Genomic DNA, 13514 nt, shown 5'->3' on the forward strand with positions numbered 1-13514 from the left:
TGTACACAGGATAAGCAAGTCCACTGAAAACACGAAAGTCAAGCTTTCTTGAAAGTGTGAAACTGCAAAACAAGTGCTGGCTCCTCACATTGGGAGTTAAAAGGTATCTGCTTCTTCATTTGAAATCCTTTGTTGTTGTGACACAAAAGCCTGGCTTGTTTTTAGTGACCTCAGATACTTTGGAGCAGCGAAAGACAATCCTGCTTAAGCTGAGAGGGCTGGGGAGGGTTAAGAAAACAGGCTGGGGACAGGGGGGGTCACAGATGGGATCTCAGATGGGATAATTATCATGTGTCCCAAATCCTGCCTGACTCTCTCCTCTAATCCAGGCAGTCCAATTATGTTGTGAACTTCCTCTTATTTTAACTTTCTCTTTTCCTTTCCAGCCAACCTCTCCCATCTAACCCATCCCCATTCGAACTTTAGTCAGTTAGACTCTGCGCAGATCGTTATTGATGTCCATTTTAATTGAAATGCGGCCATTAGTGATAGATGAACAAACTATATTGTCAGTTACTATATATTTTACTGAACTGAGCTACCTTTTACTTCAATGGCTTCAGATCACATTTTAATGGCAGAGTGTTAATTGTTACCATCCTGTTTAAAATGAGTCCAACTGCAACTACATGTGCATAAGACATCCACAGGATTATCTATTGGGACATGCATTATAATAATTGGTCTTTGGTGTCATTGTAACAATAATACATTTGTAGTTAACATCACAGTAATCAGCATATTTGAGCTATGGATGAAATCTGTAATTCCAATTTAATGAGAAGATAACAACCAGTCAACATCTTTCTGCCTCCTTAGTAACAGTAGTGATATAATGTGCGATATGAAAGTGATGTAATAGTGATATGAACATTTTGGTGTAGCACCTTCTTATATGGGTGCAAAATGTTGCCCTTGACTATCGTGCAGCTCTCATATTCTAAGTGATATAAGTAAGTAATATCTCACCATTAAGGGACTTTTTTGCATCTGGCTGAAACAATGGAAACCCTAACAGCTGAAAAACAAAGTTACCATGAATACTTGGTCGAGATATCCCAAGGCTGAAATAATACTTAAACCCCAAATCTGATCTTTTGTTCATTCTAAAATACCTTGTTATACTTTGTCTATAAATGAGGCTGCAGAACAGGATGTTGTCTTCTTGGGCTGCAATAGAAAAAGTCAGCCAACACTTGCACAACACACTGTGCTGAGTATATATATTAAGAAATACTTATACTCCTTGTCTTTTCCAACTAAGAAAGCAAACCAGTGGAATACAATTTGTACTACTACCCCATTAAAGAGAGAGGGACTTCTGGTGTGTTTCATTACATTCAGTCAAATACTTCTGGTTTAGTCGGCTTGCTCGCCAATTCCTTCTTGTAATAATCCTTCAACATTTAGTCTCATGAAACTCAGCCTCAGCTCTCATCCATAGAAATTGGTTCAGCAGCAAGTTAAAAGTTGCATTCAGTTGGTAAGATGACTGTGAGTTACTGCAGGGTCTCTGATGAACAAGCTCTTATGTAGTTTCTCATGGAAAGAAACATGCATAGAAAAAGACCAGGGAAAAAAGGAGTAAGATTATCTCTGTAAAGTTTACTTTTAGCACAGGCCTACTTGGATGACAGGCTAATCGTGTGGCCACAGTAAAGTTAGGAAAAAGTAAGAAGTCAATATATAGAATGTATAAAAAATAAGTTTTTATAAAAATAAAAAAATAAACTATTGTCGAATCCAAAAAAAGTGTCCAATCATGGCACACATGACAGAGAAGCCTTTCTGAAGCTTGGACTAATTTAAAAAAGGGACTGGTTCAAAGTTTTTGTGTTGGTGGTCTACATACTGTAGTGACTTCGTTTTGATGGATGATGTCCTGCTAACAATAGGCCCAACTCTGTGTGTATTGTTTTCGAAAGGTGTTTGTACCAAAGAAACCATGAAAAAGGGAGCAACAAGAAGCTTACAATCTTCGGTCCCCCTGATTCAGGCACTTACAATTCTCAGTGCTGAAGAAACCCTTAGTGAGTAATTTAACAACTAACATTGTACATTTTTGAAGGGTACATGCATACTACTTTGTTCTTCACTCTTCACTCACTAATTTTTTAATGTCACCAGTCTACTTTGCAATGCATCATGTTTGCTAATAATAATGTGTGTTTTATCCGATATGGCAAAAATGAGGCACCACACAACTTAAACGCTGAATGGGAATAGGTGAATCTCAATTTCTCTGTCTAATTTAAAGGTATTTAATGAGGGACTTATAAGCAAAAGTCACCTTCAAAGTACAAAATCACTGCAGTATTTGCTGTTGTATTTTCTCTTTGCAAAAAAACAACAATAGATTCTGACAAACATATTGCACCCTCCAACAAAACCACTTTTTTTGTTGTTGTAGCACATACACACTCTCTTATGCACACACTCACACATACACTTTTACAATTCCATCCTTTGGCAGCAGTTTTTCCTCTTTCTGATTTAGCCAGCAGTGGTACTGATGTAATGAGAAGAGACAGCTACTGGGACCGTTTGAACTGGATGTAATCCACTCGGCTCACTGCTGATCAAATCTCTCACAACTGACTATTAACTCCAGGCAAATTGTGCCAAGTAGGTTAAAATGGCTTTGTCTGTTTTAATATCACTGATATCTCTGTTTGTTGTCAGGGTGTAAAAGTCTCATCTCGCTTAGCAGACAACTGATAGCAAAAGCACATTTGTCATGGTTCTTTCTCTTGATCACGGTCTCTTGCTATTTTCTCTCACTTGTTTTCCCCCACCAGCACAAATCAAAGGTGTCATTCTACATCATTTTCTATGCACAACATTAGTTTGGACCTTATAGTCCTAAAGTCTTAAAGTCTTTTACCTGCTTTTTAAAAGTGTTTTGAGATAACATTTGTTATAAATTGGTGCTATACAATACAAATAAAAATTGATTGATTGATGACCCTTCAAACTGAAGACATACCATCTAGTTTCTACATTATCTGCTTGAGACAAGATAAATAAAGGGAATGTCCTGAAGAAGATTTTTTTGGAACTGAGTTATGATATATCATAAAAAAGAATCAAAATACTATAATGTATAGACTGGAATAGCAATGACATATTTTTATAGGCTAACCTGGAAGTAGCTTCGCCATGGATTCAAATAAGAATTCGCCTATGGGATTTTTGCATTGGATTTTGGATCATTGCAGAAAATAAGCTATGTGTCAAACACACATTTCTGATGCATAGCTGTTTTGTTCAGCAGGATAATTTTTACAGATGAACACCATTTATATGAAGTTTGAAGCGTTAATGCAGCCAAGAGAAGTAAAAAGCTAACGTTATGCTCCAAGCGAACTACACCACGGTTGGTTGATTTAATCAGCGGACAAGCTAGCAAGACCATAGATTGATGAATTGTTTATTAACCTAACATTTGCAAGAGCACTGAAAAACACGACTAGAAACTGTTAGGCTGATACATGAGTGAGTTCCTGGTGAGATGAAGTTTAATCTGCTGACAACCACTGCAGTTTCATTTCGCTACTTGTTAGCAACCGCCGTTTTAAGTTGCATAGAAACTTTAAAATTCACAAGTGGGGGTCTTAGCTAACGTAGTTTAATTGTTTTTATTATCATATGTACAGCACTTTGGAGACATGTTTGTTGTTTAAATGTGCTATACAAATAAAGTGGATTGGATTGATTGATTGGATTAATTCGTCTAATAAAATGTCAACATCTCTTAAACTTGTGTTGACCACAGAACTTGTTTTAGGCATCTAACCACAAACCCATTCAAAATCCCCTCAGACTTTTGGAGTTAGGAACCCATGGCGCTAAAATGCTAACCCACTTCCAGGTCTTAGGACTCATTCCTGTGCAACTCTTAAAAATAATTTGATAGTTCTGTTAAAAAAGAGAAAACCTTCCCTCGTAATCAATCTCAATGTGTTAAAGAACCAATTAATCAACAAATGTTTTCTCTAGTTCTGTTGTGAAGCACACTTTACAAAAGAACAGGTTAAAGACCTTACTCATTGTTAGGTCAAAAACACAATTAGGACAAAACTTTTCTCATTGTTTTCCAGTATACTGTGTGCTGTGCTTATGATTGTAAAATATTCCTCTGTTAAACTATAGTTGGTCATGTTCTGACAATAAAGAATAATCAAACCACAATTCACACTCTGGTTTATTTTACTTCCATTGAGGAAAACCCGCCTCAATTTGAAATAAGTAATGATTTAACATTCACTACAATAATTATTGATATCGACTGATATAAAGATTTCTTATTGTGATAACATTTTTCGTCATATCCACCAGCCCTACTCATTCTTATATCATAAACAAAGACCCAACATAAATCCATCATTAGCAATACACTACAGCGAGCACACAGTGTTCAGGGTTATGAGGCTGAACAAAAGTGTGTTGGTACTGACATCTCTCTAAACCAGTTGGACGCTTTTTTTGTATTTATCTATCTTTTCTTACGGTTAATCTGTCAGCATACATCACTTCCCTTTTAATCTGGGCTGATAATCAGTATCTGACTGGGTCAAGTGACTGGCTAATGCTAAGGGTTCCACGAGTTAACACTAAGGGCCTGATTTACTAAAGGTTTGCGTGTATTAAAACGTGTGCAAACTTGATACCACCAGCAAAAAATCTGATTTACTAACAGCGTGCAGTGAGGATTGCGTCTTTCATATGAGCAAAATAACTTGTATTGTCCAAAAAGTACGTTTGCCTTAATGAATATGCAAAACGAGGCATTTCTGCCTCAGCGTGCAAAATACTGGGAGGAGAAAATGTAAAGAAGTTAAGTTCGTACATGCAATGTGATTTTCCAAGCCAGGCAAAATTTGTGGTGGTTGTGACGGTGTCTGAATTTAACACCTTTGAAAAGAACGTGCTAATCCAAGAGCCCAGTGTTACGCACTGCAAGCTGCAGTTAGGAAGAGACATAGGCACAATAAAAGACGTGTTAACATGTTTAAGCAACAGAAAAATAATCTTGCTTCAATAATAGTTTAAAAGAAACGCCATGATTAAACTATAACTGAACATCCACAGCGTCTTATTCTAAAGAATTTCAACATTGACACTGATGTCGTCCTATTTCCCTCTTCTCGCCAACATTACATTTTAATACTGGGCATTTCATTTTCTCGGGTTGCATGTCTCTGGTGTGCACCGGAGCGCTTCTCCAGAGCCTTTCACTCTACAGCCCTCTCCCCTGCTGCTGCGCTGTGGGACGCTTGAATGGGTGGCTCACCATGCTTGTATACCCCAACTTCAGTACCTGTTACCAGACACAGCGCTGACCAGCTTCTGGTGCGCAACGATGGCACGAGTGGCACACACACTGCGCACCAGTGCCACAGAGGACCATGTTTAATACCGAGGTTTTCTTATAAGCCACTTTTTCCTTTTGTTATATTCAAATATATAGCAAATCCGGCCCTAACATTGGTAAACAGGCTTTATACAATACAAAACATAATGAAACTCAATACAATGGCAGGATAGGTCAATTTAAAAACGTGATCATAAATTACTGTGCTCGTGAGTTTAAATGTTATTAACTGTAGTTATCTGCTTTGCTGCTTATTATTCTGGCTTTATATTCGGTGTATTTGTCTTTGCTGTTTTTTTCTTTTATTTCTTGTTTTTTTAATTGTACCCTCGACATCATTGTAAATGAGGGCTTGCCCTTAATGATTTCTCGAGAATAAATAAAGGTAAAATCAATATGATATTGATAATTGCATTTTATTAAAATAAGTTGATTTGGTTTAATGAAGTATACAATTATATAACTTTGAGTTGGAGGTTAGGTGGAGGAATAAGAGATGGGCAGTGGAGTGGCTGAATGGATGATCCAGTGTCTTATGAACTGAAGGTGGCAGGTTGGAGACAGAGAAGAGAAACAGGTTAGGAGGCTGATTACACATGAGGAAATAACAACAATAACAATCTGGCCTTCAAAGTCCCCTTTTTATTCAAATGTTGAATGAATGAGGAACCAGAATACAGAATATATGCACTACAGGCCAGTGACTTGGTGAGAAACTGGTGAGCAGGCCAAAAACAGGTAAAGTAGGTGAAGAGAGCAGAAGATTGTCACTCCCAGAGATAAACAGAGAGAGATAAAATGAAACACAAGTTGGGGGGGTGAGAAGGGAATTGAAGGAGAAACCAAAGTAAAAGGTGAAAACTTAACATACAAGCATGCTGGATGTGACTGTGAGCATGGTCATAGGAGACGGAGAGGGTCAACAATATTGCTGCAATAGGATAAAGTTTAAAGCCTTTAAATGCAGAGTCAATGCGTAGCAGTTCCTTGTAGGAAATGTCATGTGTTCATGTTGTGTGTTCTGGGGATGGGCGGGGTGAGTTCCTCAAAATTAAATGGCTCCACAATGCTTTGGAGGAAGAAAAATCAATTGTGACATTCTCCAGACGGTGTACACCACATTTAATTAGTACAAAGACGCGTGGGAGAAAGCCAAATTATCCAATAACTGAGGGGTGGACACTGGTTGGTTAGGCAGGCCAAAAGAGGACAACTGTGGAAGCAAAGGGAGTGTAAATGGAAGATAATAGCTGGGTAGTATCGGGGGGGAAGGAGGCAAGTAAGGTTGAGTGGGAGGTGAAGGGAAGTATGGCGGAGGAGAAGAAAACGTGAAGTGGGTAAAATGAGGCAGGAAGGGCGGAAGGGGGGCCTTAAGAAGACAGCGAGGGCAAGGAAAGGTGGGGATGTGTGATTGAGTTCTGTGTGGGAGCACATGCCTCCTGTCCATTTAGTTTGTCGTTTAGCCTAATTTCTCACTGCAGATGCCAGTAATACCTGACAGCAGCTCTGCAGCTAATTGTGCCATTCACCATGATAGAGTGTCAAGCTCACGCTCTCACTGAAAGAAATCCGCACAACACTAATCCTATTAGGTGAACGTAAACTCTATCTTCAAGCCTGAGTGGATGTGATTACAAAGGTCTTCTTTCACTTTCCAAAGATGTTACCTTTACACGGGGGAAGTTGTAAGAGCTGTGAGTTGGTAAAAACTTGAGAAACTCTTTTAAAAAACATTCTGATCATCCTGTATTTGTTCTATTTTTAAACTTAAATAATACTTCTAAATTGTATTTTTAATTTTACAATTGTCAGGAGCAAAGTGGACAGAGTTAAAAAAAATCAACTTCTAACGTGTAAGAAGTTCAAATATACAAACATAAAATATTTACAGAATCATAAAACACCTGACATGATGGAAAACTCTGTGCCACTGGGTGGTATACACATGAGGTTTGCCTTGACGTTGAGAGTGGCATGAGAGACGTGGGAAAGACGAATCATCAATGCAAAGTCAAGTCAAATCAAGTTTATATTATACATATTTACAACAGCTTCAGCTGACCAAAAGTGCTTAATGTGTAATGCAATCCGATACTTACCTATACTAGAAATAGTCAGGGACTCAAATTATCAAGAGGAGAAGAAACAACCATTTTAGTACATCATCAAAGGGGTAAGAAACAACAACTCATATAGATACTAATCATCAAAAGGGTAAGAAACAATCAACCTTACTAGTAAAATAGCTTCGGCCTTTTAACACCAGACACCCTGATGGGGAGAAACTCTGCAGAGTTTCTGCAGAGAGACTTTGCATATGTAAATTATGTAATCTGAAACAATCTAAATCTACGGCTTGTTGTTGAAGAAGTTATTTTTTTTCATGTAGCCGCGTCGCTTTCTCTACTTGAGCTGTTGGTCGGCTTCACATGTTTTCAAAGGTGGCCAGGTACACGGTGATCGAACCTACTGTAAGCTTGTGGCCCATTCCCAATCATGATAATTGCCCAGTTTTAAATGGTGCAGCTCATGGGACTATGCAAGGCAAGGGACGTCCTCTTCCCTCAGTCAAGCTTAGAGCTGTCCATTCAACAGGGGTGGAGCAGCGTTGCTGTTCTCTGGAGTCCTTTAAAGTCATCTGAAGTCTTACTTTACAGCAAATGTTCTCTTCGGTGATGCTTGTGATAGGCAGTTCATGGACACCTTTGCCATAGAGGCTGATGTTAGTGATACAGCGTGAGACGCCAAGCCACTTCTTCACATATGACGTCATGGTTCGCTCCATCTTCTCTACAGTCGTTACTGGGAGCTCATAGATAGTGAGTGTCCACACTACCCAAGGAGGAAGTCCAAATTGCAGGCACTTGTTGATGTTTTACAGACTGTTGGTGATGTCTTGCCTTATATACAAATAATGACAGTAAAAAAATAATTCTGAAACACTGGTGGTGATAAGTGAAAACGGCTTTCACACGGGAGGCAACTCCTCCCGTGTGAAAGCCGTTTTCACTTATCCCCATTTTTTATTTGCTACATTTGAATAAAGGAATGATCTGTTCTCCATACCGCTCAGCCAGAGGCACATAATGCTCACAGATATAACATTAATGTATTATATCGGGAATTATGCAGATTAGTCAACTGGACACACGTCTGTTAATTTATTAACTGTTAATTATTGGTCTTACTTTCAGTTAAATTCATGCATATGTCTTCATCACAGGTCAAAACATTGTTAAATTTGGCTGATCTAATGGAGCCAAAATGTTGCCAACTGATGAGCAGCTTGGCACCTTCCACTATAAACCACATGGAAAACATTCTGGCATGGTCATTTATGTAGACCTAAAACTCACAAAGTTCTTTACAATACACATCGTCCCACTTCTCCATGGAGAAGAGTTTGGGAGGGGATTTACTGAACATGTGATTAGAGAGTGTCTGTTTGTGACAGAGTGAAAAATCATTGATTTAATCTCTCATTATAATAACACAAAATGTAATATTAATAAAAAAGAGATGTGAAACATCCCATATGTAAATAATGCACCATGCCACAAACCAGCAAGTGTATTTTTTTAAGCAATGCTGTGTCTGTCTCTCTCTCTCTCTCTCTCTCTCTCTCTCTCTCTCTCTCTCTCTCTCTCTCTCTGTCTGTCTCTCATACACACACCTACACCCCCCCTCCCCACACACACACACATCAGAGTACCTGACAAAGCTGTTACACCAGTTAAACAGATCACTCAGCACGAAAGTGCAGCAACTTGACACACCCACATCTCTCGCTCTTGTTGTAAGCCATGTCTGTTTTGTTCTCATGTTATCGTGAGATGAACAAACATCTGAACTCCAGGCCAGTACAGAAGAGGGCCAGAAGAAGTGAAGAACTTAACAAAGGTAGGGTGGAGAGAAGAGCTGTTAAAAGCTGTTGTCAGCTTTACTTTAATAACAAAGATTTTTTACAAATTCTTCAGCCTGTTTCACATCGGGTAATCCTGTAATGCTGTGACATAGCACACTTGTTATTTTAGAAGTAGACATGCTGAATGATCTGCTGCAAATTTAAACAGTTACATTTACCTGTAATTATATTGTATGAGACATACACCGTTTCGCCAGGACTCTGTTCTTTATCTGCCTTTCTGAAATAATTAATGACCACACTTTAACAGTCTAAGACTTTAGGGGTGAAACACTGATTGACACTGATGCAAATAAAGTCTTGGTAGTACAATTGTTTAAAATGTGGGTGATTGTGTTGCATTTTTTGGTAATGCCCTTTTCAATCTTATTTCAATCCTTTGTTTTTCTGTGCGCTCCTATGAAGAATGGGCTCCAACCAGAGCAGTGATAAGCTCCACTGTAACCGCTATCTGAACGGACAGGGTCCTCCATCACTTTTTCAACAAGGTCCTTTACACATTATTTCAACTGAAGTTTTACTTGATAATCTTCTTTTGACTCACACTGGCCTGCTGTCTGTGCAGCTAATGAAGATGTGAATGGGATGTACAGAACAGGGCACGGCAGCCAGCCAGACGGCCAGATGACCTGGGTGATCCTCCACAGAGACCTGCCAGGGTTTCCTAATGACAACACCGTGCAGATCAACTACATATTCCCAGATGGAATACAAACAGTAAGAATTAGATATCTATGTAAAATTAAACTACAAGCATGAAGGGCCCTTTAAACTCATATTACCAATATGAAATTGCTTAGCTTGTGACTAAGGTGCATGCAGATTATCTGGAATTTAAAAGAAAACACCCCCCAATTACACACAATAACAGATACAAATGTTAGCATTGTAAAAACGATTATGTGCATAACAAGTTTCTGTGAATGAGACAGAAAAAATTAATTTGGTATGAAAAGTCCATTAAAAGATGGACAACTGCTAGGCTGAAACTCCTCTTTTAAGGGTCCTTCTTGTGTGCAGGAGATTTTTTGTATTAATCAATCGTCCTAAATTCAGTCTCTACAACTGTGAAAACCATTTTCACACAAAGGGAAGAAATGTTGGAGTATACTTTGCCTGAAATAAGGTGAGAGAGCTCAGAATTGGGTAATATGTTTTTTTTTTTTTGAGCACTCAACTTTCCTGATAAGAAGCTGATCATCAGGTTTGTCTGGTTAGTAGAGCTACAGAAGGATGGGAGCTGCCTTTCTCCAGTAACTGAAGCAGTACAGATTTCAAACCCTGTGTTTTCTGCGAGAAAAGATTTAATTGAGATACCAAGTCTAGCATATTGTGATAACGACTCATGGAAGACAGAGAGTGTCAAAGACTCCAGCTGAAATAAAGGTCCTCAGATTCATTTGACCACCTTGATTATTAGCATACAAATGATCCATAGACACTTATATATGTTTCCTGTCTTAAACCAGTTTAAAAATGAAGAAACTTTTCGAGGAAGAGGTGAAATGTCCTCAGGACATTAAATCAAGTCCATTTCCCTTTGGATCAACCTTTGAATTACAAAGAGCTGGAGACTGACAACCTAAAAAAAAAAAAAAAAAACGAATTTCCCCTCGTGGGATTAATAAAGTGTAAATTATTATTATTATTATTACACAGACATTTCAAAGGCTTGTAAATCGTAACATTTCATGAATTAATGTATCGCTCTTGTCTAGGCCTAAGATGTTGTGTAGTCTCTTATATCTAGCCACTTATTAATTATTGTAAATTATGTGGGTCAAAGATTCCGCAGTAGAGGTTTACTACAGCTTTTTTTGTAGCTAGCAGGAAGAGTGTAAGTAATAACGCTTAAATGATCTGGGTTGAGACTTAAAATAAGAATATTGTCATGGTCATTAAAAGGAGCATAAGGAGCCAGCTCAGTTTGATGAGTGATTAGAATCTAATCACATCAAGATCATGTTTCATTGTCAAGTTATTAAAGTGAGGCTTTGGTTGTCAAATAGCTGAAGTGTATGAAACAAAATATGATGTAAGGACTGGGACTCTTTGGGCTTTAGAAACTTGAGGAACACATGTTAAAGCTGCAGGTGTGCCGGTCAAGGCACTGAAGGCAAAGTAGAGTAGTCCCTCGACTGACCTTGGCTGTCTGCACATGTGCTAATGGACAATTAGACACTTGCTAAAAATAAAAGAACGTTCCAGAAGTTGATCAATTTCTGATGAGCGAAAGCATCTGAGATTGCTTAAAGTAACCAGAATATATGTACTGTAAGAAGAAGACCATATTGTCTTTGGCTTAGTTGCTGATCTTTTCAATCCATCAAACCCAGGGCTAAAGCACAATATGTCACAGAGGAGCAATCCATGCCAGTAAACATGATTTGGAAGGAATTTCCAATGTTTAAACCAAAGTAACAGTGTTTCTACTCGGGGTGGCTGTTACCTATAGTTACTTCATGCACCCATGTACAGCTCTGATTTCTCTGACTCCAACTCTGGCCACTGTCCTCGCTCTTAAATAAAGTCATTAAAGGCCCTCAAATAAATGTATTTATGAACAACAGTGATTCTATTATAACTTGTTCCAATGATTATTGCAGAATAAACATCCACACCCTGGCCAGCCTTATGCAGGACTGCGGCTCTGTGCTTACCTGCCAGACAGCCGTGAAGGAAGGAAGGTGAGGAACCTATTGGACGAGGCCTTTAACCAGCAGCTCCTATTTACTGTTGCTACCAACCAAGATGGAAAAGACGTGGTCACAACAACTTCAGTTCCGCTAAAAACACAACCAGATGGAGGGAGCAAAGTGTGAGTATATATTACAGCCATAGTCTTCAGCTGGAGGCTTCCACTTTTACATCAATAAAATTAAAGGAATTATCCAGTAAGATACAGGCAGTTGACTGAAGGTAGAAGAAAAAATAATCTACAAATGTTACTATGGTACTGTTGGAAGTTATTACCTACAAAACAAAAGAGAAAATGTAATACTGATATGTTGGCCGATATCTTTCTTCGATATATTTTTTATCTTTAGATAAAGATAGATATAGATACACAAATTATTGTGTTGATCCATCAAATCCTCATAATATACTAATGAAGACACATCTCTCAACTGGGCAGCGACTGTGCAAGTACATGCATTACTGCTTGGCACTCTGAGAGTGTAACAATGCTTGTTGTTATCCATGTAACACACTCTGAGAGTACAATAATACTCAAATTAAATGCTATTTACTGGTGAATAAATCTAGTAATATTGGCATGTATCAGAGATAAAAACAAAAGGCAGATCGTTACTGAATAAGCTAATATCTGATGATATTATCAGCTGGCTGATTAATCGGTCAGGCTCAAATTCAATACATTAAGAGAAAGAGTGGATAAAGACCAACTATGTAATAAAGTCATGTAAAATCATCAAACATCATTTAAAATCAATCTTAATTGAAGAGACAATAAACACAACACAAACTATTTCAAAGCAGCCACGGCATCTGTAAATAAATAAATGAGGACAACATACAAAGGAAGTCGAAGTGGTGTCAAATCAAAACCATTTCTTTTAGTGTATGTTTTCATATGTGGACACTTTTTTTTCTCTTTCATTGTAAATAGAGATACCAATTTGAAGTTGTGCTCTTGCACCACACTAATCCAAGGACCATTCTGAAATATCGTTGCATTTAATGTTTTTTGACTTTTCTTTCTTTGTGTTCTTTCAGGGATGGTTACCCGGACTCTGACTACCTGAAGAATGTGAGACAGATACTAAAAGAAAAAGGCGTTGAATAACAGACTCATTTCAAACATCATTTCCACATAACTTCTATTCTTCTTGCTTCAAATGTATTTATCATATAATGTATCAATTGTAACCTTTTCTGGTGTCATCAACACAATGTTCTTGTTCAAAAATATCATTCTAATGTTGCTACCAAAATAATAAACGTTATTTTATAAAATCCTCAGTTGTATACAATTGAATTCATTGTTCATGTCATTCCCCACTCTGTGATTTCTCAGTCGATTGTCTTGTCGCTCACGAAGGCATAAAAGGCTCAGGCACATAATATTCATTGCCAGGTATGATATGTTTCTTATGAAATGTTTTACTGAAAACTTGAAGTTTCTCCACACAACTGTTTTATTTTGGGTTTTTTTAAGCAGGTGGGCCTAATTGATTATCAGGATAGAAAATC

At 38.0% G+C, this 13514-nt stretch overlaps 1 protein-coding gene across 1 annotated transcript; it reads left to right on the forward strand.

Moving 5' to 3' along the window:
* Positions 1-9202: 9202 nt before the first annotated feature.
* Positions 9203-13107, forward strand: dtx3la (deltex E3 ubiquitin ligase 3L a; the record flags this gene model as incomplete). The annotated part of the gene is made up of 5 exons (XM_079361821.1): positions 9203-9274; positions 9705-9787; positions 9865-10016; positions 11906-12117; positions 13038-13107. The coding sequence occupies exons 2-5, from the start codon at positions 9706-9708 to the stop codon at positions 13105-13107; spliced, it is 516 nt and encodes a 171-aa protein (XP_079217947.1). The 5' UTR covers positions 9203-9274; position 9705.
* Positions 13108-13514: the final 407 nt, after the last annotated feature.

The sequence above is a fragment of the Symphodus melops genome (genome assembly GCF_947650265.1).
Source record: "Symphodus melops genome assembly, chromosome: 14".
NCBI lineage: Eukaryota > Metazoa > Chordata > Actinopteri > Labriformes > Labridae > Symphodus > Symphodus melops.